Source organism: Lacerta agilis, chromosome 7 (genome assembly GCF_009819535.1).
Source record: "Lacerta agilis isolate rLacAgi1 chromosome 7, rLacAgi1.pri, whole genome shotgun sequence".
Lineage (NCBI taxonomy): Eukaryota > Metazoa > Chordata > Lepidosauria > Squamata > Lacertidae > Lacerta > Lacerta agilis.
Window position 1 is genome coordinate 49,048,642 of NC_046318.1, and position 23,472 is coordinate 49,072,113.

Genomic DNA, 23,472 nt, shown 5'->3' on the forward strand with positions numbered 1-23,472 from the left:
TCTAATCTTTGAGGGGAGAAAATTTCAGAGGATAGGTGCCACAACACTAAATGCCCAATTTCTACATTGTGAGGACTCAAGAGCAGACCTCCTGATAAGATGGCAGCTGTAGGAAGCCCTCACTTGCAGAGAACAGTGATTGTCTGGGTATACGACAGGTGAGATGATCTTTCAGGTATCCTGAAACTGAAGCAATTGAATGCAAGTTCCCTTTAAAAAAAAAATATTTCAAACACGAAGTGATACATTTGTACTGTAGCTGGAAATAGGAGATGCAGAAGATAGGATGCAGAAGTGTCCTAGAAGTGATCAGGAGAAGTGTTGATGTTTAAACATACACAGTTTATTCCAGTACCTGGCCCTCTTCCTTAAACTGAAAGTGGATCCTGACATATGTTTACTGCTTGCATGCCAAAACGGCTTCTTAGCAGTTTACAAGTATAAGATCAATTATAAAATCCATGCATAATTGAAATACACAGTTAAACAATTCCATCAACACATTAAAAAGATCCAGAACTAAAATAAACAGTAAAACATGCCAGTGTAAAGCATAATATTTAAAACAGTTTAAAAACAATTAGAACAGAAAGTTCAAGTTCAGGGAATGCTGGCCTAAGCAGGTGTGTCCTCAAGAGCCTGTGGAGTGCCAATACTGATGGGACCTCTCATATTTTTGCAGGGAGTAGGTATGGTTAGGCTTGTACTGTTAAAGCCAAGCAACTTGGATCAGGCTAGCTGGGCATCTTGGTAATTTTTGTTTTGTATTTCTCTCTCTTTCCTTCCCCACTCTGTCCATGTTTTCACCCAACTCCCTAGATTCTCCAATCCCTCTCTGTCCTTCTTCCCAGCTTCCCTCTCTTGTCCCGGCCACACTTTCAACCTTTAGCCTACCACTCATGCCTTCCATCCCCGCCAGCTGCCCCTTTCTCTAACATCTCACCCTTCCAAACAGGGACTCTGCTCCGGAGGGAAGCGGCAGCTCTGGGTCCGCTCGACGCCTTACTAGGAGGCCTCTTGGCAGAGCTGGCCTTACGCAGCTGCAGCTCCTCGGAGCCCCTAAGATGCTCTAATTGTAAAGAAGCAGCACTCAGGACACACAAGACTTTCTCAAAACAGCATAGTGATGTGAGTACCACTTGCTTAAACAGGATCCCCCTGGGGGAAATAGGAGCAGCTCATCCACATCCAAATCCCCTCTTTTTAAGTAGGTTGTGTGCAACAACACGCTTGTTTCTAAATAGGAAAGCATACCTGTAAGAACATATGGAACGAAACACTCTGATTCATTAGCCTTCACCTTTGCTTGTCCTCAAACATATTTGCATTTAGAAGTATACAGCCCCTGAAGATGAAGGAGCTAATAGCTGGTTTTTGAAAACAGAAAGGCAATGGTGCTCAAGCCTGTCTAGAATTCACTCACTGACCGCAGCTGGCTGCCAGCTGCATGAAGCTGGCTGCAACGATTGACTGTCAGTATCACACATAGTCTCAAAGCATAGGCTGCATGTACACACATTGAGCTGTGGAAACAGGTGGTTGTGTGCCTTTGCTCACCGTACATATCACCTTAAATGTGAACTGGGGCTATGTATGTACATTTGTTTGAGAGATGTTCACAATCCATTTGCTACAATTATTGAATAATAAACGAATAAACGGGCTGATCCAGAAGTGGGGCCTGCCTGCGTAGACTTAGAATCAAGGTTACAATTATGGTATGAGGAAGGGTCAGGAGCCCAACATTTGCTGCAGCACCCCACTGGGGCAATACAGGAGCCAGCCTCAATGAGCAGCTAAAGCCACTTTGCACATGACTCTTAAGTAAACCAGGTTCTGAGACTGAGCCCAGGCTCTTATTAATAATAATAATATCTGTTAGTCTTTTTTTTTCTTCTGGCTTACAAAACGACCTACAAACAACAAAACGAACAGGAAAAAAAACCCAAATAGATAGACTGAAGCCAAGAAAAGAAAGAAATACAGTATAAGCATCCCGCCCACTTCCAAAAGGCCACACAGATAGTTAAAGGCCTGGTTATAGAGGAAAGTTTTTGCTTGGCTTTAACCCTTTCCTCTACCACAAAGGGCCTCCCAGGTGTTTTGTATCAGAGGCTGTGTTCCTCAGAGGAAAGGCATGTTCAGAGGCACTTATTCGTTTGTTGTAACTTCAGGGCATGGAGTGAAAGTGTATGGAGTGGAGCAACAATGACATCATGACACCCGGATCCGAAATGTGCTTGTAAATAAGTCCCGAGTCCCAGCAGCTGATTTAGGGAGGTGGGGGTCAACTTTGAGACCTTTCAGAGCTGGAAGGGCAGCGCGGCTTCTGAGCTAGGCATGAGACTAGGAAGCGGTGGGGACGAGAAGCTGGTGGCGGCGGTGCTTTTTTCTCTTTGGAATCTCGGGTTTCCGAGCCAATCCAAACAGGATGTGAGCTACTGTCGTGGTCGTCGCGGCTGCCTTGATGAACGCGCTCGCCTCTGCCGGTAACCAGGGAGCCCTGATTCAAGCTCCCGAGAAGCAGGAGGAAGTGACGCCCAGGTTATTTATGCATCGAATCAATTTCAGTTTCGGGGAGAACAGCGCTGCTCTCTCGCCCTCTCCGAGCGCGATCCAGGAAGCCCTGGAAAGAGAGGCAGGAAAGACAGTGCCTGAAAGCAGCAGCCGACTCCTGGCAGAGCTGCATCACCTGATCGCTTCCATGCCAGCCTCTTCGCAAGGCGCTTTTGCCCGCCTCGCATCCGCAAACAAATCTGGAGCAGGACTTTCCCTTGCAACCGCGCGTTTCCCTTACAGAGGCTCTTAAGGGTTCCGTTTAGCACTTAAGCCTACCTAGCGTGCCGTAGGGAGAGGGGTGGGTAGGCGAGGCTTTTTCTCCAGATCCAATTTATGCCGTGATTTCTTCCACATTGCATTTAATTTTTTCTTCTTAACAGAGAAAATAAGCCCTCATGTGGTTTAGTGAAAGGAGACGTCCCTGCCCGTATCCAAGAGGGTTCTTCCGTCCGTTTAGATCGTCTGATAAAGCGGTCAGGATGTCAGAGGAGAGCGGATGGCTGTGACAGGCAAAATGAATGCCTCTGTCTTTTCATCTCTCCTGCACAAACACCTTGTTTACCCCTCCATTTCTCCTCCCCGAGGGAGATCCGAAGCAAAGCCGGAGCCTCCCTCTTCACTACCCGCCCCCCCTCCCTCCCATCTGTTTTCACAATGTGTTTGCTGCAGATGTTTGTGGCTCCAGATGTCCGTTGCCTGGGCTGGCATCCGCGCGGGCACGTGCCCGTGTGTGGTGTTTTCAACAGCCGGGGCGCTTCTCCGGGGGCGGGCAGAGGGGGGAGCCGGCGAAGGAGGCGGGAAAATGACGGCGCGCTGCATAGAGCGCTTGGCCGGGAGCTGTCCAGGGTGCTGAATCGCGCGAGCGGAGGCGAGCAGGCGCTTGCTTGGCCGAGGACGGTCTGTCTCTGGGATCCCCGGGCTCCGTTTACCGGCACCTCCAGTCCGTGTCCTCCCCTCCACGTCCACCAGAAAGGCGCTGGGGTGAAGGATAGGCGGCCATCTGAACATTGTGGTGCCTGAGAAGAAAGGAAGTTGGGGACCGAGCCCGGGTGTGGACGTTCCAGCAGCCCGGGCTTCCTAGGCGAAGCAGAGAGACGCATGCGCATGGCGGGCGAGCTACCGTCCCCGGCTGAGGAGCCCGCTGCGAACGGATGTGAGCAATGCAAAGATTTGCACCCGGCTCCGGAGATCGAAGGGGAAATTGTAAGTACCCGGCAGCCTCTCGGACTCTGCACCCACACCGGACGGGGAGCTGCTCGCCTGGGCGGGCTCAGCTGCCTCAGGCTCGGCGGTGTCTAGTCCTGAATGGTGTGTGTGTGTGTGTGTGTGTGTGTTTCTGGTGCACTGGTAGAAGCCCCCGGTAAGTAAAGCTTGTAGGGGCGACTTCCCTCGCCTACCACTTGGGCTGGTATGGGCTTCCTGAGCTTTTCAGTCAGGCGCTCACAGGTGTGTCGCCCAGCCTCATGCTACAGGTGTTTGAGGTTCTTGGGACCTGGAGGCTCTGCCCGGAGGAAGATATCCGTTGTGGGGAGGGAGGGTGCCAGGGTGGAGTAATATTTCCGACGAGGTGTCCGTCCGGGAAGAGAAGCAGGCCAAGTGGAGTGTCTCGGGACTTCGTGTCGGCATCTCCTCCTGAGGGGGGGGGGGGGTAGGCTCAACTGGAAAGCAGCCGCGGGATAGGGAGCATTGCTGGGCATAGCCATTGGCAACAGGTGCTCTGTCATTCTTGGTGCTGAGGAACGGGGAAAGCGGTTTAGGAGTCAGCTCTACCATGAGAAATGGTAGATGGAGAGGGATCGAAATCCATGACCAGGTAGAAGGCAGTCTGGATCCCCGCTACGGGAGCTTGGCTCGGTGACCCCAGGGCTTGGCTTGGCATTTCCCCCCGTCCACCAACCCAAAGAGTCCTCCAAACACCAAGTGCTCGAATGGATCCTGCCTAGGTCAGCGGGGGGCTCTCCGTCCATCCAGCCCTGCAAGAGAGCCTGTCCTCGAGTGAAAGTCAGGTCTGCGGGCCATTGGGACGCTGCAATCCCCGTGAACGCGCAAAAGGGCTGGGAATGGAAGCGGATTGGAAAAGTCTCCTGGTTACGTCCATGTATATTCACATATACTTAACCGGGCGTGAAAGGTTGAGAAAGCGAAGGTCTCTTTTTTTCTTTCCATCCGCCTTTCCTGCACAGCGGGTAGCAGTTCCGCCCTCGCGTGGAAACTGCCTCCTCCCCGGTTCCCGCCTTACCTGTCGGCTTCATTCCGGGAAGGCTTTCGGTCTAGATTAGCGCCGAGTCAATTTCATCCTGTTCGGCTTTGCTTTTTCGCTGAAGGGGCTTGTTTTCGCCAGCACATGATCTTAGCTGCCCTTTTTCTAAAGTTAAGGAGCAAAAGGACAAGCAGTAAGCGAACCCATAGCCAGATCTTTTCCCGCTTCTTCCGCCGAAGTCCCTTGGAACCGAACGCCAGGGGGCGCCGTTTGGAAAGAGGCCGCAGGGACCCCTCATTGCCTGTTAAAATTAGTTTATATGGAGTATTTTGGACGCAGAAACACGCAGCGCAAAAACCCCAAGCTAAGCAGAGTGATGCATATAGACAGGCTCACATACATAAATCACTGGGTGGATTCATAATTGCAGGAATAAGTTCATTTAACTGCACGTCCCTATTATTTAGGCTCTTAAATGGTGAAAGGTAGTTTAGCTATTGACATTCTCACATTACTAGTCATATATTAACACCTTGTTTGCACATAAATCATGGCCATGGGGGTATCTGACTGGCTGCAGATCTCTGTCAGGCTTATGCCCTCAGTGGCCAACTTGGGGTTGGCATGATCCTCAGTTGAGTATTGTTCTAAGAACATTGACCTTAGTGGGACTTGCATATATTCAGCTTGCTCTGGATCACGCCTACAGTGTCAAAACCCATTCATTAGTTTCAGTATTAGTAGACAATATCCGAAGTATGCAACACAGCATAAGCCAGAGTGAAATGCAAACCACTAACCATACAATACAATCTATGGCTGATACTATATATATCACATACATATGCACATTTATATCCCACATTTTCTCCAAAGAGCTTAAGTTGCCACACACACTTCTCCCCCTTTCCATTGCATCCTCAAAACAACCCTATGAAGAAGGTTAGGCTGAATGATAGTGACTGGTCCAAGTGAGCTTTATGGCTGAGTGGGCATTTGAACCCTGGTCTCCCTGGTCTTAGTCGAACACCAAGTGACTGTATGTTGTCTGTCTAGTTGTATGAATGCAATAGGCTTGGAGGTCAGAAGATTGTGGATACTGGTGCATCCACAATCTGGGGTTGGGGCACAGCTCAACCAGTTGGCCAATTGGCAGTGGAACCTCGACAATTGAAAACCTGGTAATATAACATAGCAGGTGTTAAAGCGGCTCCATTCTTCTATTCCCACTCCAATACTTTGGTGATTGTGCTGTTTTTTATGATGCAAATCATGAATTATACAGTGTCACGTTTCAGGGAAACTGGCCATTACCCCATAGTGAAAAGACTACCTAGTGGTTGTTTTTAAAAAGTCAATTCTGCGGCTAAATTGTTGATGTTCCAGCAGCTGAACTACAATATTTCGTTCAAGTACAATTATGAACGTGAGTTGCACCAATAATATTACTGGCCCACTAATGATTTTCTGCATTTTGGAATCTTGTATTAAAAAATAAATTGTAGAATAAACTTGCTCCTAAAGGGTTGTCACTAAGCTACACATCATCATAGTTCCAATACAAAAATATGAATAGCAGATAACCTTTTAATAACCTTGAGAGTTAAAAATTCAAAATAGCAGAAAAAAGATGATGAGCCTAAATGGTTTTAAAAGTTCCGAACAAGTCTTTTTATGGGAAATCTTGCCTACCTAATAGAAGGCTGGAGGATATTAGAAAGATGCAGGCTTTTTATAGTAATTTGAATAGTTTTATATATTACTGCAATATGTGCAACAACCACACATTGAATTACTATTATACACTCTGTTAGAAATATTCAGACACAAACATTTTCCTAACGTGGATTTTTCTGATATTGAAAGTCCTTTTATGCCACCTCCTGGAGCAAATCCTAACCAAGGCAGATTAGAGCAAAATTAACTATATATATATATATATATATATATATATATATATATATATATATATAGTAGGCTTCTTTAGCTTCATAATGACAGCAGGAGCATTATGCTTCCAAATCATTCACAGAAAAACACACTTACAATAGATTGCACCCAGTGTCAGTGCTACTCAGGGCAGATCCACTGAAATTAATGGATGTAACTCTTAAGGTATACTAATTTCGATGGGTCTATTCTGATTATAACACAGTGGAGGTAGAACATAGCCATCATGGCAGAAATGACAAGCAGGTGACCGAAGGGGAGGAGCAAGGCAGCTGAGAGTTGTGCATAGTGTGGACACAGGGATGGAGACAATCTGGTGCTCCTAACCCTCCATCCACACTGAGCACCTCATTGCCTTGTCCCAACCCCTGTCAGTAAGAATCAGTGATGCACAGTGTTGGGAAGCTGAGATAGCAATGTCACACCATCTGTTAATGCATCGTAATGAACAGCCATTCATAGCCTCATTCTCCATGAATTTGTCATCATTCATGCACATTCACACACACACACACACATTGATTTTAACCAAAGAAATCAACATGCTGAAATCAATAGGCTTAGAACCCAAACAAAGATGGCACTAAGAATACAAGAAGAGCTCTGCCGTATCAGGCCAAAGGTCCATCTAGTCCAGCAGGAATCCTGTTCTCACAAGTCAGAATATCCAGATTGGGGAAATGGTGCAGAAGAAAAGGGTGAACCTGTATCTTGGATCCATGACCCGGATCCAAAGAACAATTGCTCGGCTGCTGTTGATATCTTCCGCCTCATGTCTAATATGGTCCTTGGAATAACTAAGCTTTGGACTGTGCCGCTGATTTTTATCTAAACTCATTTTAAAACATGGCATTGAAAACATTAGCAGGATAATATTAGTGAAACTGTAGAGGTTTCTTTATTTTGTCATACAGTGGTACCTCAGGATACATACACTTCAGGTTACAGACTCCACTAACCCAGAAATAACGCTTCAGGTTAAGAACTCTGCTTCAGGATAAGAACAGAAATCGGGCTCTGGCGGCGCAGCGGCAGCGGGAGGCCCCATTAGCTAAAGTGGTGCTTCAGGTTAAGAACAGTTTCAGGTTAAGAACGGACCTCCAGAACGAATTAAGTTCTTAACCCGAGGTACCACTGTACTGTAACATGCTATTGAAAATGGATAAACAGAGATTATCTTATCTGGCCATCTTTCTTATTTTCTGTTTTATTATGACAGTAACTGGCTGTTTTAGATGTCTCAACTTCGCAAAACACACGCTTTCTCCTGAAGCTCCACTTGGCCGGCTTTGGGGACCCCGCAAAAGCCTTCAAATGATCATTGGGGGCAGTCCATGGGTGGGGAACTGGCAGCCCATGTGCAAGATGAAGTCTGTGGGACCTTTGGATCTGACCTAGGGCTTTCTCTCCTTGGCTCTGCCCCATATGGCATTTAGGCTTAGGCTTAGGCAGTTGGCACCCTTCATGGCAGCTGGGACAAGAGCATACATGGAGAGCGTATGTGGCACTAACATCCTTTGCATAATTGCCAATCAGGTGTTGATGTCATAAAAATGCACATCAGCATCTCCTTTGTGCTTAGGGGAGTCACACCTTGCCATTGGGCAAGCTGGATTGGACACAGGATACCTGGTCCCCCATGCAATTTAGGATTCACCTGTGGACTCATACCCTAGCATAGCAGTATGAGGATTCCAACAGAGAATTCCAACTCAAAAGGCAAAGGAATATGAATCCATTATTGTGCACTCCATGATGAGTCACCCTGAGGCAAACCACCATGCTGACCAATACAGTGTCAGTTTCTATTTGATCAGAGTCAGATTTCAGCACTTAATACAATAAAATCTGAGTCATGGCTCATACACTGCCACATGATTTCAGCACCCACTATGAGCTGTCAGATTCCTTGGTGTGAATCACAACATACTACAGTGAAATTGGCTTTGTTGAGGCCATTCATAAGGAAGCCTGGGGAACAGAATGCTCATTGAATTAGACCTTGACAGGAGTCAGTTGAGAACATCGGCCAGCAGCTGTCTGCTCTGCTCCATTTTGTTAATTATCAAGTAGCTCACAGAATCACAAAATAAATCTATTCAGCAATATATGTATATCATACCCACACATGCCCACACCCACTCACTCAAAGTGAGTTTAACTAAAGCAGTACACTCAGATGTAACTATTTCAGTGACTGACTAGCTAATGATTTTTCTGCATTTAGAGTTCCTTAAACACACACACACACACACACACACACACACAGGTGTGTCAAGTCTGCTGCCATTATTGGGTGTGATTCAATCAACTACGAGCAAATTCAGTTTGCACAATTAAAGCTGATTTGCTGCTCTTGCACAACAAGCCCACTTCCCCTTCAGCACTGGATTTTTTTTGTGCTTTAAGGAAAGTGATGGGGAAAATACAGTGGAAAGTGTATGATAATACTTGCTTGAAGCAATGCCATTTAACCTCCCTGAAAGAAAAAAAGAATGAATGCTCAATAAATAGCTACGGGTTTGAAGCATGCACCCCAGACCACTGAGGGTAATCTTGGCCAATGTCATCTAACCTCCCTCCAAACTTTGTGCAAACAAATCGGCATAAATGCTCAATAAACAAGTCATCTATAAGTAGCCTATCTACCTAAGGACTTAATTTTACATTCTGACCTTCAAATAGTAAAAATATAAATATATGTATAGTTGCAATAAAGTTAAGAACTTGAAGGTTCAGAGTTAGTATCTACATTAGCCAGTTTTCCAAAGAAGCCTACATTTGAACACATAATTGTCCCCATTTAAACCCTCTTCATGCTGTCAGATTGCTGTCAAATAGATTGTGGATAAATCAAATGCAAGCTTGAGCTTATTAGTGAATAGGGCAGTGTACCTCTTGTTGTGACTGTGTGGGTGGGTGTTGCAGTTCTGACTAGCATTGCCTTTGAAATGTAAAGCAATGCTTATAAATGCGTGCAGAAGAACAAAGCTTTTCAGAGCTAAAACATCATACTTCGGCGTAGGCAACCTAGTTTCTGGTATTCTATAACTTTTTAATATGAGGCTTCCACATTTGTACTGAACTGAAGATTTCTCTTCCAACATGAATCATAGTTTCCAACTGCTTGACTACTTGGTCTGTGGTACCCAGTCTTGCACAAAATTCCTTGTTAGGGAATAGACTGGCCACAGTCATTTATGTTCTGGCACTCTCCTGACAGCACTGATGTGTGCAACTACCTTCAAGGATTATTCAGAAGCTACAATTTGCACAGAATACAACAGTGAGGATTTTAGTGGGGACCAGTCATGCAACTCCCACTTCGCCAGATTTGAAAGAACTTCCTGAACCTCCTGTGCACTTCCAAGCCTAATTCAGAATGCTAATAATACTTATTTTTAAGACCCTATATCAAGGGTGTGAACTTTTGGCCCTCCAGTTGTTCCAGAACTCCAGTTCCCACCCTCCCTGCTCATTAGCCTTGCTGGCTGAGGCTGATGGAGTCTGACAATATCTGGAGGTCCACAGCTTCTCCCTCCCTATCTAAATCTCTTGGGACACAGGTACCCTTACGAAGAAGCATCTCCCATGTCAACCTGCCAGTGGCCTTAGATTGCCAGGCCCTTTTCTGACCACCGCAGCTGAGCCTTTCCAGCTGTGGCTCTCTGATTGGGCAACACTTACCAAGGAGGCTTGCCTGTTGCTTTCATTGTGGATGGGGAACCTGTGGCTCTCTGAATGTTGTTGTACTAGGACTCTTATCATCCCTGACCGTTGGCCATGTGAGCTGGAGCTGATGGGAATTGGGGTCCGACAAGAACTGAAGGAAGACATGTTATCCCCACCCCACCCCACCCCACCCCCATTTTATACCCCAGCAAATACCTTTTTAGCACTCACCCAGGCTATTAAAGCTTGTACTTTTAGCTGCTGCTTTATTAATTATGTGTATTGTTTTAGTTCACTATATTTTTACTTTTTAAGAAAAACCCTGCCCTGGGATGAATTTTGATGAAGAGTCATAAAAAGTAAATGACATACATAGATAAAAATGAATAAATAGTGTTCCTTTCTGCATCGTGCAGTCAGCTTCCTTCTATCTGGACAGTAGGAGCAGCTGCAGAAGGGAGCCTCAGTCTTGGTAATTTCATTCACTGGTAATACCAGTGTCTTAACTTGGCTACTGTAACCTATGCTCTGGTCAGCAGCATTGTGTGAGCAGAATGGGAGACAGGAGGCAGGGGCTGCCAAATTTTCACCTTACACAGGGTGCCACTGAGGACCTTCAAAGTCTGCCTCAGCCTTATGGATTCAGAGAAAGCAAACAATGCACACAGATCTTAATCTAGCAAATTCATCAGCAAATTGACTAGCAAGGACCCAAGGCAAATTACAGCAATTAAACTAAAAGCAGTTAAAGCATTTTAGAATCACAGGAATAAGGTGGACCCCAAAAACCCACAACTCAGGTGTTCTTCAGCATTCACTAAAAGCTGTGCAGTATTATGAAGAAGCCAGACACTCCTCTGTGGGGAGGGAAATGCACAATCTAGGGGCTGCCACAGAGAATATCCTCTCCCATGCCACCCCCACTTCTAAACTTTCAAGGGAGGTGGAACTTCCAAGAGTCCCCCCACCCCACCCTGTTGATCTTAACACCTAAGGCAGTCTTTCAGATATTTGGGACTTTGAACACTAACGTGATCACCTTGAATTGGGCCCAGAAACAAACTGGCAGCCAGTGCAGCCAATTAAGCACATCCTTCCTTTTAATTAACAAGTAGTCACAAGTGCTGGCAATTAAATTAGACCAATTTTTCCAGTGTAAGCATCTGCCTTTGTGATTTGCTGATTTGGCTTTAGGGAATAAAAGGAAACACGATGTATGTGAGTGTAATAAACAAGAGCTTCAGAAACAAAGATGCGCTCCTAACTTCTCAGCAAGTTAACCATTTGTTAATTCACACATTATCAGAGGTTCTTCTTCTTTTGAAATGGTCTGAACATCTTGATCAAGCAAGGGAGGTGAAGCTCATGAGGTAAAGCGAAAATTCTGCTTCTAACAGGATGCCTTGCCTTTGGAGAGATTGGCAAGCTGCACAATGTAACCAACCCCAAATCTCTGCTGAGCTGTGCTTTTTCTGGCTTTGCTTTTGTTTTCTCCTTCGTTTCCACTCATTTGCCCATCCTCTGCCAACCTGTATACTTCTGTCTACTTTTCTGTCCATTTGCTTGAAGGTAAATTAGGGAGCAACAGTGGCCCAGAAAGACGAGGGATATGTTCTCATTCAAAGGGGATGCAGGAGTCAATATCCACAAATATATGGATTCAGGACAAGATTCTACCTGAAATCAAGTGTGCAACAGAAAATTGTACCTTTGGTGGGGGCGGGGAATTTGTGGCTCTCCAGACATTTGTTGGACTCCAGCTCCTGTGGCCAATGGTCAGGGATGATGGGGATTGTAGTACAACATTTGGAAACCATCCAGAGTGGCTGGGGCAACCCACCCAAATGGGCGGGGTATTAATTAATTATTACACCAGAGGTTCCCCATCCTTGATTTATGGCTAGTTAAATGTGACTATGCTTTGGATATGTGTTCTAGCTTGCAATTAGAAAGTTAGTTTTATTGCATAATACATGGAGTATTGAATATCACTCTATTTGATGTAAGTTGTTTATTTTAAAGTCCCATGACTTAGGTGCTAGCATATTTGTCAAGCTAAGCAGGATCCAGTATGGTTTTTGTTGAACTTTATATTTTGTTCTTTCTACAGCTTGTAAACCGCCTTGTGTATAGCAATATAGAAAGGCAGTATACAAACTAAAAGTGAAATGAAAATGAAATTTCATAAGGTCTTCTGCTGTGCAGGCTGGTCCCAAGTTGCAGCTACTGAATTTCCCCTTGCAGTACAGTTATTTAAAGTGTGCCTTTGTCAGAAACAGAAAGGAAACCTCAGCCTGAACCTCAGCAACGATAGCAAGGAAGGTATGCAAACTTCATTTATTTAGGACACAAAAGAGGCACGTGACCTGAACAGTATTTCCCCCTCCATTTCCTCCAAAAACCTGTGCTCCCTGAATATGTATGCAAGACCAGTTCCTGTTTAATTTAGGAACAAAAGTAAGCACGAATAAAGCCACATCGAACAATATACCATCTGCTTTATTATAGCTCTCGTTTGCTGCGAGAGCCAAAGTACAATTGAAAATAAAGGCCAGGCCAATCATCTTGTCAGTCTTGAACACACACAGCCCTTTTCAACTTCAGCAGGCTCTGCGTATGCGCCATTCACAGAATCCTCTCTTGACAAAGGGGCTAACATGGAACAAGGAGAGAACCAACAGAGAAATGTGGGCCTTTGTTTGAGATCAATTGATTTTCTTCTCTTTCCCTTTTTGACATTTCAGGTTATTTTTTCCGCAATTAACACCTGATTGGACAGTGGTCTATAAAAATGCCTTTGCAAGGCGGGCAACAAATCTCTAACAGAATCCTCACTGTTTTCAATTCACAGGGCTGTTTGCTAAGCTCATTTATTAAATCATAGAAGCAGGTTGAGACAGTGACAGGCCCAAGGTCTTCCAGGAGCTTGCTGGTTGACTGAACAGAGATTTGAACCTGGGTCTCCCCAGTCCAAGTCCAACTCACTGTCAGCAACACCACAGTGGTCCAATTACACTGATATACTACCTATAGTAAGTGTGCAGGGTCCTGTGTTGCTGCATAAGAATGGACGGGTTTGTTGTTAAAAAGTGCTATTTTCCTCTTTGTTCACTTTCGCATGGCATCTTCTGATATATAGATAACTTCTTATAAGCATATCCAGCGGGGGAATCCTGTTAAATGTGTTGCAGTGAGAATTCTTGTGGTGGCTTAAAGACTAAACAAATTCATTGTGGCGTAAACTTTTGTGGATTATACTCCACTATATGCATGAAGTGTCATCCTAAATCAGCAAGCAGAGGTACATGCAGTTGGCAGTGGGAAGGTGAGAATGCAGGAGGGTGAGGTCAGAGGGTGAGAATGATTACCTAAACCCAAAATAATCCCTGTGACCATTTGAAAAGGCTATATGTATAATAATCATGGGATGTTTAACAAGGATGGGAAAACTTTTTGCCAACTGAAGGCCATCTGGGCAACATTTTGGGGGGCACGTGCAAGTGGCAGACAAGGCCAGAAGCAAAAGTGGGCAGAGCAAAGAATGCAAAGTTTACCTTTGTACAGCAGGCTAGTTTCTACACATGGTCACCCACACTTCTCCAACCAGGGAACTAAGAGTTGTTATCAGAGTTCAAGGACACATTCCAGCCAGGCAAAAACACTGGTTCAGTGCTCTTCTGTGTAGACATGTTTAAGATTGTGCTGCATTCTCATGTGCTGCTTCAGATAAAGCATAGGGATTGTGCATGTGTTGCATACCAAAGACCCCAGATTCAATCTCTAGCATCTCCCCTTGAAAGGATTAGGTAGCAGCCAATGGGAAACACCTCTGCCCGAGATTCTGGAGAGCTACTGCTAGTCATAATGGACAATGCTGGCTAGATAGACATGGCAGTCTGAGATGAGGAGGAACCTGTTGTTGCTTCTGCCTCAAGCTTTCTAAAACAAGAAGCATTCTCGCTGTGACCTTTTCTCTGTTGCCCAGCTCAACTTTTAGGGCAGTGGAGGCAGGATGAAGACATTCAGAAAGGTGTCTGAGCACCCTGAGAAGGGCAGCCTGGGCAGTGTTGCAATGAGGTCATTTTAGACTTAAATGGTCAACATTTAGATAGTAATGTGTATTACCTGCGTCTGCAACAGGGCAGAGTAGAAAACCGAACTTTGAAAGATGGCGAGCCAGCCCTGTTGCTCTCAGGGTTGGTGGTGGGGGGGCCCTCCTGCTCTTTTTGCTGAGTGGGCCCCTGGGAATCTTTCCCACTTCCCCTGCTCTATCAAAAACTCTGCTGCATTGCGCTATGGATGAAACGAAGACCGTAAAACACTTGGCAAATTAAAAAATCAATGACAAACAGTCACGGTGGGCTTAAAGACATTACCGGCCCAGAATTCCTCATCTGATTAGGACCATGAATTAAGGAAGCAGTTTCTTCTGACTGCTCCACAGGCCACTTCACCTATTAGCAACAATTAGGAAAGCCACTGGGTGCCAAGACTACAACTGAAACAGTAAACCTGGTGCCTGGGTTTTTTCCACAGAGTGTAACCTCCTTCCTATTTTTTCCTCATGCAGCCCATGGGATCCGAACGGATGGAGATGCGCAAAAGGCAAGCATCTGTGACCCAGGAGACACCGAGCTCTGTACAGCCACAGCCAGGGATTGAAAACCGTGGGTCCAACGCCTGCTGCTTCTGTTGGTGCTGTTGTTGCAGCTGCTCCTGGTATGCCTTTAAACCATATTCAAACCTCTTGGGGGAAGAAGGGGAAAAGATGACACCGTGTATGCCCTTGAGTAATCAGATGAGTTTTACAAGGGGCGGAGGAGAGGAGGTGCAGCTGTTGCCTACTTTTCCATAGATGAAAACACCAAACAACATTCCTTCCAGTTCTTTAAATCTTCTGGAAATACATAAAGATGCAAACAGAGCTGGAGCCATTCAGACCTTATGTGTTTCTCAGCTGCAGGTCAATGCAGGAACATGTTTAGCTTTAATAGCTCAGTTGGTTAAAGTGTGGTGCTGGTAACGCCAAGGTTGCAGGTTCGATTCCCTTATGGGACAGCTGCATATTTCTGCATTGCAGGGGGTTGGACTAGAATCAGTGGTGGTGAACCTTGGCACGCCAGATGTTTTGGAACTACAACTCCCATCATCCCTAGCTAACAGGACCAGTGGTCAGGGATGATGGGAGCTGTAGTCCCAAAACATCTGGCGTGCCAAGGTTTGCCACCACTGGACTAGATGATCCTCAGGGTCCCTACCAACTCTTATGATTCTAGAACAGCTGAGCCCAGTCAGATGCTTTGGGCTCCAATACCCATCACTCCTTACCATTGACCACACTGGCTGAGGCTGATGTAAGTTGAAATCTATCGATATCGGCAGCGGACTAGTTTGGGAAAGGATAGTCTAGGAAGGGGTGCAGCTTATCAGTAGAACAAATGCTCCACATATATTAAGTCCCAGGTATCTCCAGAAAATCTCACCTAGCAGGGCTAGATGGCTCAATGGCTAATGGGCGACAGCTCTTCATAATAATCAGCAATGTGTGGATTCCATTATTTAAGGAAGGAAGCATTTCAGAGAGCCATACCCAGAGGCTCTGACTTCAATGGGGGCCACATACTTCTGGTGAGAGAAAAGTAGTATGAAACAGCTATTGCTGAAAGAAACAGGAGTGGATACCCAGTCACCATTCCAGAGAAACGGTGAGAATGCTGATAATTTGAAGATACGCAGGGCTGTTTTTTCAGCCGGAACTTGCCAGAACTCAGTTCCAGCACCTCTTTTTCTAGAAAAATAGCACTGAGGATACGGCCTCACTCTACAGCTAGTTTAGCTGTCCTGTGTGCTATCTACTAAACCTAGACACTGCGACACAGAGAAAAGGAACAAAGTAGCACATATAATCTTCAAAAGGAAATCTTCTGAACAGCATATTCTTAGCAGGTATCTTTAAAATGCATATGCTGACATATCTGGGACATATCCTGACAGGATTCAGCATGGAACATAATGATTTTCTCCAGAACACTTGGTTCCCCATTGCAATCAATCAGGGCAACACAGAATCGGCAAACTGGTGCATAGGGATCACTTCAGAATCATCTTATTGAGTTCTGATTTTAAAAGTTTTTGTTGCTGCTTTTAGTAAGCAATAACCCAAGGTCATGCCCACGTTAAGGATTTTTATTTCAGAAACAGATGGACAGCTAAAACTGAACGGTGTACTCTGCCCCTCCTCTGACTAGTTTTTGTGCATGGGTGCATTCTACAGCATATCATTACTGCAATAATAGTGTATATGTGGTGGATTTATACCAGATCAATCCACACATCATTTCACTTTATTCATTGTTCTACTATGCTTCCCTGGTTGCATTATTGACATCTAGAGGGACACACCTGCACTGTAGCACAAAAAAAGCAGGACATAAAATAAGCCAGAACATTTGTGGTATAAAAAAAACTATAGGTTTTCAGCAGGAAGCTATGGAACATTCACCAATTGCAAATAAAGCAGTACATCTGCTCCAGAACTTTTGCAGGTACAAACAGGATCACTTATTATTCATTCATTCATTTATTTATTTGTTAAATTTGTATACTGCCCTTTATCCAAAGATCACAGGACAGTTCACAACATAAAAATACAAAATGAGAACACAAAATACATAACAAAACAAAAACAGACCAATAACCTCCCCTCCCACAAACTCATTTAGAAAGATATAGAATGTTTAATCAGCCCAAGGCCTAGTGGTAGAGAAACAACAATTCTGTATGTATGTATGTACACAGTCAAACCTCGACTGTCAAATGTAATCCATTCCGGAAGCCTGTTTGGCTTCTGTAATGTTCGACAACCAAGGCACAGCTTCCGATTGGTTGCGGGAGCTTCTTGCACTCAAGCGGAAGCTGTGTCAGACATCCGGCTTCCAAAAAACATTGAAAAACTGGAGCATTTACTTCCGTGTTTTCAGCGTTCAGGAGCCGAAACATTCCAAAACTAAGGCATTTGGGATTCGAGGTTTGACTGCATATATAACTACCCTGATCCCATCACAAGCACAAATCATGAGTGCACATTAAAAACAATGTCCATACACTACCACACTTCTGTCAGTATAACATCAAGTATGTCTCAATCAAAATGTATTTTAATGAACTGAATAGGGTGAAAGATTATGAGTCGGGTGTGTGGAGAATGTGCTTAGCTTAGTTTAGTTTAGCTTAATAAAAGCTTAGCTTATTCTTTTAGTTGCTGCTTTGTTAATAGCATTTTATAGATTGCATTATTGATGACCTGTTAATTATTTTATATTATTTATGCTGTATTTGTGACGTTCTATTATGTTATTGCTATTTGTTGTTTACAAGCTGCTTTGGGTTCATTTGAAGGAAAAGCAGTATTCAAATACAATCAATCTGGAAAGTTACTGCTTTTGTCCCGACGACAAAACATACATATCAAATACTCTTTCAAGCATGCATAAAGGGGTCATCCATATTGGGTGGGATTGCTACAGGAACATGAAACTAACTTGGACAGATGCAGGTGAGAAATGGCTGCTTACCCTGTCAAGGAGTGGGGAGCGGTTGCTGGCCGTCATCTCAGATTCCTGGGCTGGCCGCTCTGATTGGCGGGCTTTCCCACCACCCAATTGTTTGAACCCTGGCCAGGGTACGTAGGGGGGCTTGAGAGCAGACCAGAGAGGAACAGGCTTCACTCCAGTCCACCCTTGGCCGATAAAAGCTGGCTGCACCCGACCCCCTGGAAAATGGTTGCTCACTTCAAGAGCTTACTGCTGAAAATATTTTCCAGTGTAACAATTTCTGCAATATTAGAGTATCACCTTTCAAATATTGTTACTGAGCATGGCTGGCAACAGGATTTCTTCATGTGCAGCTATATCAACTATTACAGAAGGAAATAAAAGCACAATGGATTTTTGCACAACAGGCATACCAGTACTTTCGTCTCACTGTCTTTAGCTTGGATATAAAGTTCACAGCCATTTTGTTCCATTTTCTTTTTAATCCCATTGAAAAATATATAATGAAAGTTGTTGTTTTTTAAGTTGCTCTGTTGGAGGTTTTAAATTACTTTATATTCATGACTCTTAAAAATATTACTTGCACTTAATAGCATCCTGCCCAAGTAAAAAACCTCTCTCTACCATCAAAATTATATACTTCTTCAAAATTACTGTTTTCAAGTAAGGAGAAAAGTGGAAAAACTGCGATTCAAGGCTCTATTTATAATCCTTGTTTATAGAAAGGATTTCTTCAAATAACCTGAATGGGCTGGAAAGAAAAAGAAAAATATGAATAGGAACAGAAATAGTATCCCAAGTTACAAAATCTCTAATACTGAAAGCTCTTGTGGGGTTGGAATTAACCATTTTAGAGAAACGGAGGAGAAAGAACAGTCACCAGATGGGCTTTTGTTGGCTGAAGTCATAACTTATGCTCCATCTTTTCATCAGCAATTCAGGATCAATTATACTTTTAGCCAAGCAATTATGATGAATGGTCTCTCTTAGGTGGCTTCGAAATTAAAAGGCCACAGCTGTCTTTTTGAGACGCATGAGAAATTCAAAAAATAAAGCAGAGAAGGAACATGGTCTCCTACACTGTTTTGCATAGAATTGCATAAGCTTTGTTAGTGGTGGTACAGATAGTCTTGTTGAACAATTTTATTTCATTTGTATCCCACCCTTCAGTATTTCCATTCCCAGGATGTCTTTTATATATAATGTTTAGACAAACAATGTAACAATGCAATTAAATGCAATCAAACAAAAGGCAGCAGGGCAATCAATGGTTCACCATTCAGCAGATTTTTTTTAAGCAGCATATGCAATTGCATTTGTAATGTAGCAAGTACTATGGAGATAATGGAGTTATATGGATTATTGAAAAAGATGCAGTAGAAAAGGTTAATAATAGGACCCACAGAGGGGAAGTCGGGAAGTCTAGAGATTTGGAGGAATCTTTAAATGTGGGTGTATATGGCTGTATTGTTATAATTTTATACTTGTAAAATCAAATAAAATTATTATTATTTTATATACTGTATACGGAGCAGGATAAAGTTGGGTTTTTGTTCTGTTTTTAACATCACAAGAAAGAAGACACAAGACAGGAAGCAATTGTGGCATTCGGTGTTTTCAGGTGTGCTAAACATTTCTTCGGTTAGTGTACCACACTTGGTACACTATTTCATGCTATATGTTTTCCGAGAAGCAGCTACATGCACCAGAAAAGCTTTTCTTTCCCCACATTTTCCAGATAAGGCAGACAAGGTCATAGAGCTAAATTCTGCTGTGAAATGTCTATTCAATATACCCAATTCAAGAGAAATATTTTGGTGTAGGAGCGCATTGTTCTTATACTGGGGCGAACTTGTTAGAGCATATGTTCAGGTTTGAAAACTAGAGGAACAATTTCAAAGCTTCAGCAAACTTCTTTATTTCAGCTTGATTAAACTATGCTTGTTGCCTTGCAGTCTTACTGTTAGGAATCAAGATGAAAGAGCAGCAGCACATGAACTCAGAACAGACACTATTCCAAACTGTGAAGAAAGGTAAGAACTAGCTGGGTAACAAATCAACACAGAAGACTAATTTTTATTTCTACACTTGTGTCTATCCATCTAGGCTGCATAAACAACATGCATTTAAAGCATGTCCATGCACGCACACGAAACAATCCTGGGAACTGCAATTTCTTAAGGGTGCTGGGAAGCTCTGTAAGGGATAAACTACAGTTCCCAGGATTCTTGAGGTGGTGGTGATGGAAATGCCTGATATGTATGCAGCCTGAGACTCCTACAACTGGAGGTGGCTGCCACACACATAGCTACTTGCATAGAACACATGCCCATGTTGCAGCTCTGATGATCGGTCATACTCCAAGTAAACCCTTTGAAATTAATGGAAATGTCTAACTTATGCCCATTCTTTTCAATCAAAAACAGAGTCTACTGTGAACAAAATTTAGTTGGAGACATCCCTCTGTGTTTCCCCATTTATTATAATGGGTAGAATAAAAATGATAACTTTTCCCTGTTTTGACCAAAGTGGATAAATGTTTTCAGGCACAGGAGCCCTGTCAGAGTAGTTCAAACCCACCAATTTACAGATAAGATCCAGGAGATTTGTATGGGGCAAGTAAAAGGGATTAATTCTCCCCCATAATCCCTTATGTGGAGGAGAACAGGGGCTTGTCTATTACCTTACCTTAATTAAGTGGTGGCTGAATGGTTTGTCTTCCTATTAGTACGCCTTTTAACACTTTGCAGCTTCACTCCATCTTCTTTCTGGATGTTATTTGTGTTCTTCAATAGGCTTTAAAAGCTTTTATAGGTCTCCAATAGGCTAAGAGCTCTTGGTTGTCATTTATGTTGTTTAAGCAGAACAATTTAAGCGTTTTAAAAAAACTTAAAATAATACTTAAAAATGTATTCTAACAGGGAAAAAATCCTGTTTTAACAGAAAATAATCCAGAGCTCTTCAGTGCTCTTCAGGCATCATTTTGGATAGCCTCACTTCTTGAAAAGCCCCTGGACATAGAGAAACATAGATACTATAGAAGAGCACGTAAGAGATGTTATATAGGGACACATAAGAGCCGTATCTTGTACAGATATCTTGTACAGAGTGATATGAGACTTTGTGGGCACTCTGATCTTCTCATGAGGGATTATTTACATTTAACTGAGGGTGAGGAAAGACCCTCCCAAATCACCCCAATTTGCCTCATTATTCAGCCCACACACAAGAGGTGAGGCACACCTGTAGTGGTATATGTCATTGTTCTGTCCAATAATTAACACTGCTGCTGGCATTAATAAGATTTAGAAAGTCATTTACTCAAATAGTAACCTGCCACAGGGTATATTTTTAATTGGCAAGTCAATCGTCTGCCTCTTTAGCTGAGTGGTGAAATTGTTGCTCCTCCACTTTCTTGGATTTTCAGTTAGCTGTAGGGCAACAGCAATATTTTCTCCTCACCACTTGGAAAGGTAAGGGTGGTATTGCAGCATGCCATAGCATGCATTTAGTCTCTCGATTTCTAAACAATTATCACCCACTAAAGTTCTCCTCTTGTACTGTTAACTTGGTAATGCCCAGTCTCTATTTTTCATTCGTATTACAGCTCAACTCCAACTCTTGAAGAAGTGAGTGCTTGGAGCCAGTCCTTTGACAAATTGATGAGAACGCCAGCAGGTAGAAACGCTTTCAGGGAGTTCCTTCGGACAGAATTCAGCGAAGAAAATATGCTTTTCTGGTTGGCCTGCGAAGATCTAAAGCAGGAATCCAACAAGGCTATCATTCAAGAGAAAGCAAGACTAATATATGAAGATTATATTTCTATTCTTTCTCCCAAAGAGGTTTGTAACCTTTTTCACACTATTTTGTAGTATACCCAATTTCAAAGAGACAAAGACAACAATTTATAACGAAAGATCTAATTGACATTTCAAGATGTTTCCGTTCAGGTAGAGAGAGAGAGAGAGAGAGAGAGAGAGTTTTTTTAAAAAAAAACTTTGTTTTTTTAAAAGCTGTTCTATTCTTATTTTATAACAAGTTTTTTAGTTTGCTGAAAATTGGGGGGGGGGCTCTTTCAGGGACAAAAGGTCTGAGATGAAAGGAGCAAAATTAAAGTAAGGGAGGAAGTGTGACATTTGAAACTTTGTGAGTTGTAGGTCTAAAATCTTAATCTGCCAAGGAATATAATTAGTCTGGCATTCCAAAATTAGTCTGGCAGAAGCATTTTGAACATACAAGGGTGCCTGATTGTAGGTAGGAGGCTCTTCTAGTCTCTGATAGGTGCCTATATATAGCCAATGGGTTATATTTAAACATCTGAAGGCAGTTCTGTTCAGGGAAGTTTTTAGTGTGTGATGTTGTATTGTGTTTTTACTATTTTTTGTTGGGAGCCACCCAGTGGCTGGGGCAACCCAGCATATAAATTATTTATGATGATGATGATGATGCAAACCTACTTTAAATCCATCCTGTCATTCTACACAAGGTAAATATTTCTCCTTCATCTGCAAATAATTTTAGTGTGTATATCATTAGGTCATTAGTGTACATCATAATCATTAGGTCAATCTGTTGTGAGACAGAAACACAGCAGAAAAGGCCTATTTTTTAATTTTTACTTTCATTAGTTCTGTAACAGAATGCCTACATATGTTTCAGTTCCACTATGGTCACATTAACTCTTTCCCACAATTTTCAGTAGAGAAGATTAACATCTGCTCTTAACAACTGTTTTCTTTATTTACAGGTCAGCCTGGATTCCAGAGTAAGGGAACTTATCAACCGGAATATGCTGGAACCATCAGAACATAGTTTTGATGAAGCACAACTCCAGATTTATATGTTAATGCTCAGAGACTCTTACCCTCGGTTTATGAACTCTGCCATTTATAGGGACTTGGTTGAGTCTCTCTCTCAAAAATCTGCCGAATCGTAGAGGTTTAATATATTTCACACCCAGTCATCTAAATAAACAAGGGAAACTTGGGGCTACCATACTGTCCGTCAACATGGAAATTAGAATTATTGAGTTTGTTACCCCAAAATAACTCAAGACATATTGCGTATATTAATACAATGTCAAAAAGTGTTCTAAGATGGAAGGTTTCCAGAACCCCAAGCTATCTACAGTTTTGGATAAGAGTTACAGTAAGCTATGATAATGGGATATGGAGATATAAAAAAATGTCTTCAAAAAGGTGCAGCATATGTAAGATACAAAAGAAGAAAACCTATTGGACAAAGCTTTAAAATTTATTAAAACTAATTAGGAGGTGGAGGAAGAGTAGTTGTTGCACCTTTCCCCAAGATTCATATCAAAGTGCTGTACCACTGGGATCAGGCAAATTGGTGTGTAGGTTCACCTTAATGCTATTCTGTCTCTGAACACTTTGCAGAGATGAAAGCTGTGCACTCAAGGGATCATAAAGTACATGGTCTAATACTGAAATAACCATGAGATAAGTACTGCATGTTCAAATAAGCTTTTGGAAGTGTGTTTCTTCAATGGTCTTATTTCCCATCGCTCTCACCCTCTCT

General features: G+C 43.2%; 1 protein-coding gene across 4 annotated transcripts in view; it reads left to right on the top strand.

The window, feature by feature from the left end:
* Positions 1 to 22,929, top strand: part of RGS20 (regulator of G protein signaling 20) — a 39,669-nt gene extending 16,740 nt beyond the window's left edge. The window contains exons 1-5 of one of the 4 annotated variants that reach the window (XM_033155208.1): positions 2,430 to 2,544; positions 14,952 to 15,100; positions 19,890 to 19,967; positions 21,542 to 21,776; positions 22,682 to 22,929. In XM_033155208.1, the coding sequence (XP_033011099.1) occupies positions 14,955 to 15,100; positions 19,890 to 19,967; positions 21,542 to 21,776; positions 22,682 to 22,870 (648 nt within the window). In that variant the 5' untranslated portion in view covers positions 2,430 to 2,544; positions 14,952 to 14,954 and the 3' untranslated portion in view covers positions 22,871 to 22,929. Of the gene's footprint in view, positions 1 to 2,429; positions 2,545 to 3,262; positions 3,763 to 3,880; positions 3,920 to 14,951; positions 15,101 to 19,889; positions 19,968 to 21,541; positions 21,777 to 22,681 lie in introns of those variants that run through there. The other 3 variants (XM_033155204.1, XM_033155205.1, XM_033155207.1) reach the window with 3 other exon arrangements.
* The last annotated feature ends 543 nt before the right edge of the window (positions 22,930 to 23,472 follow it).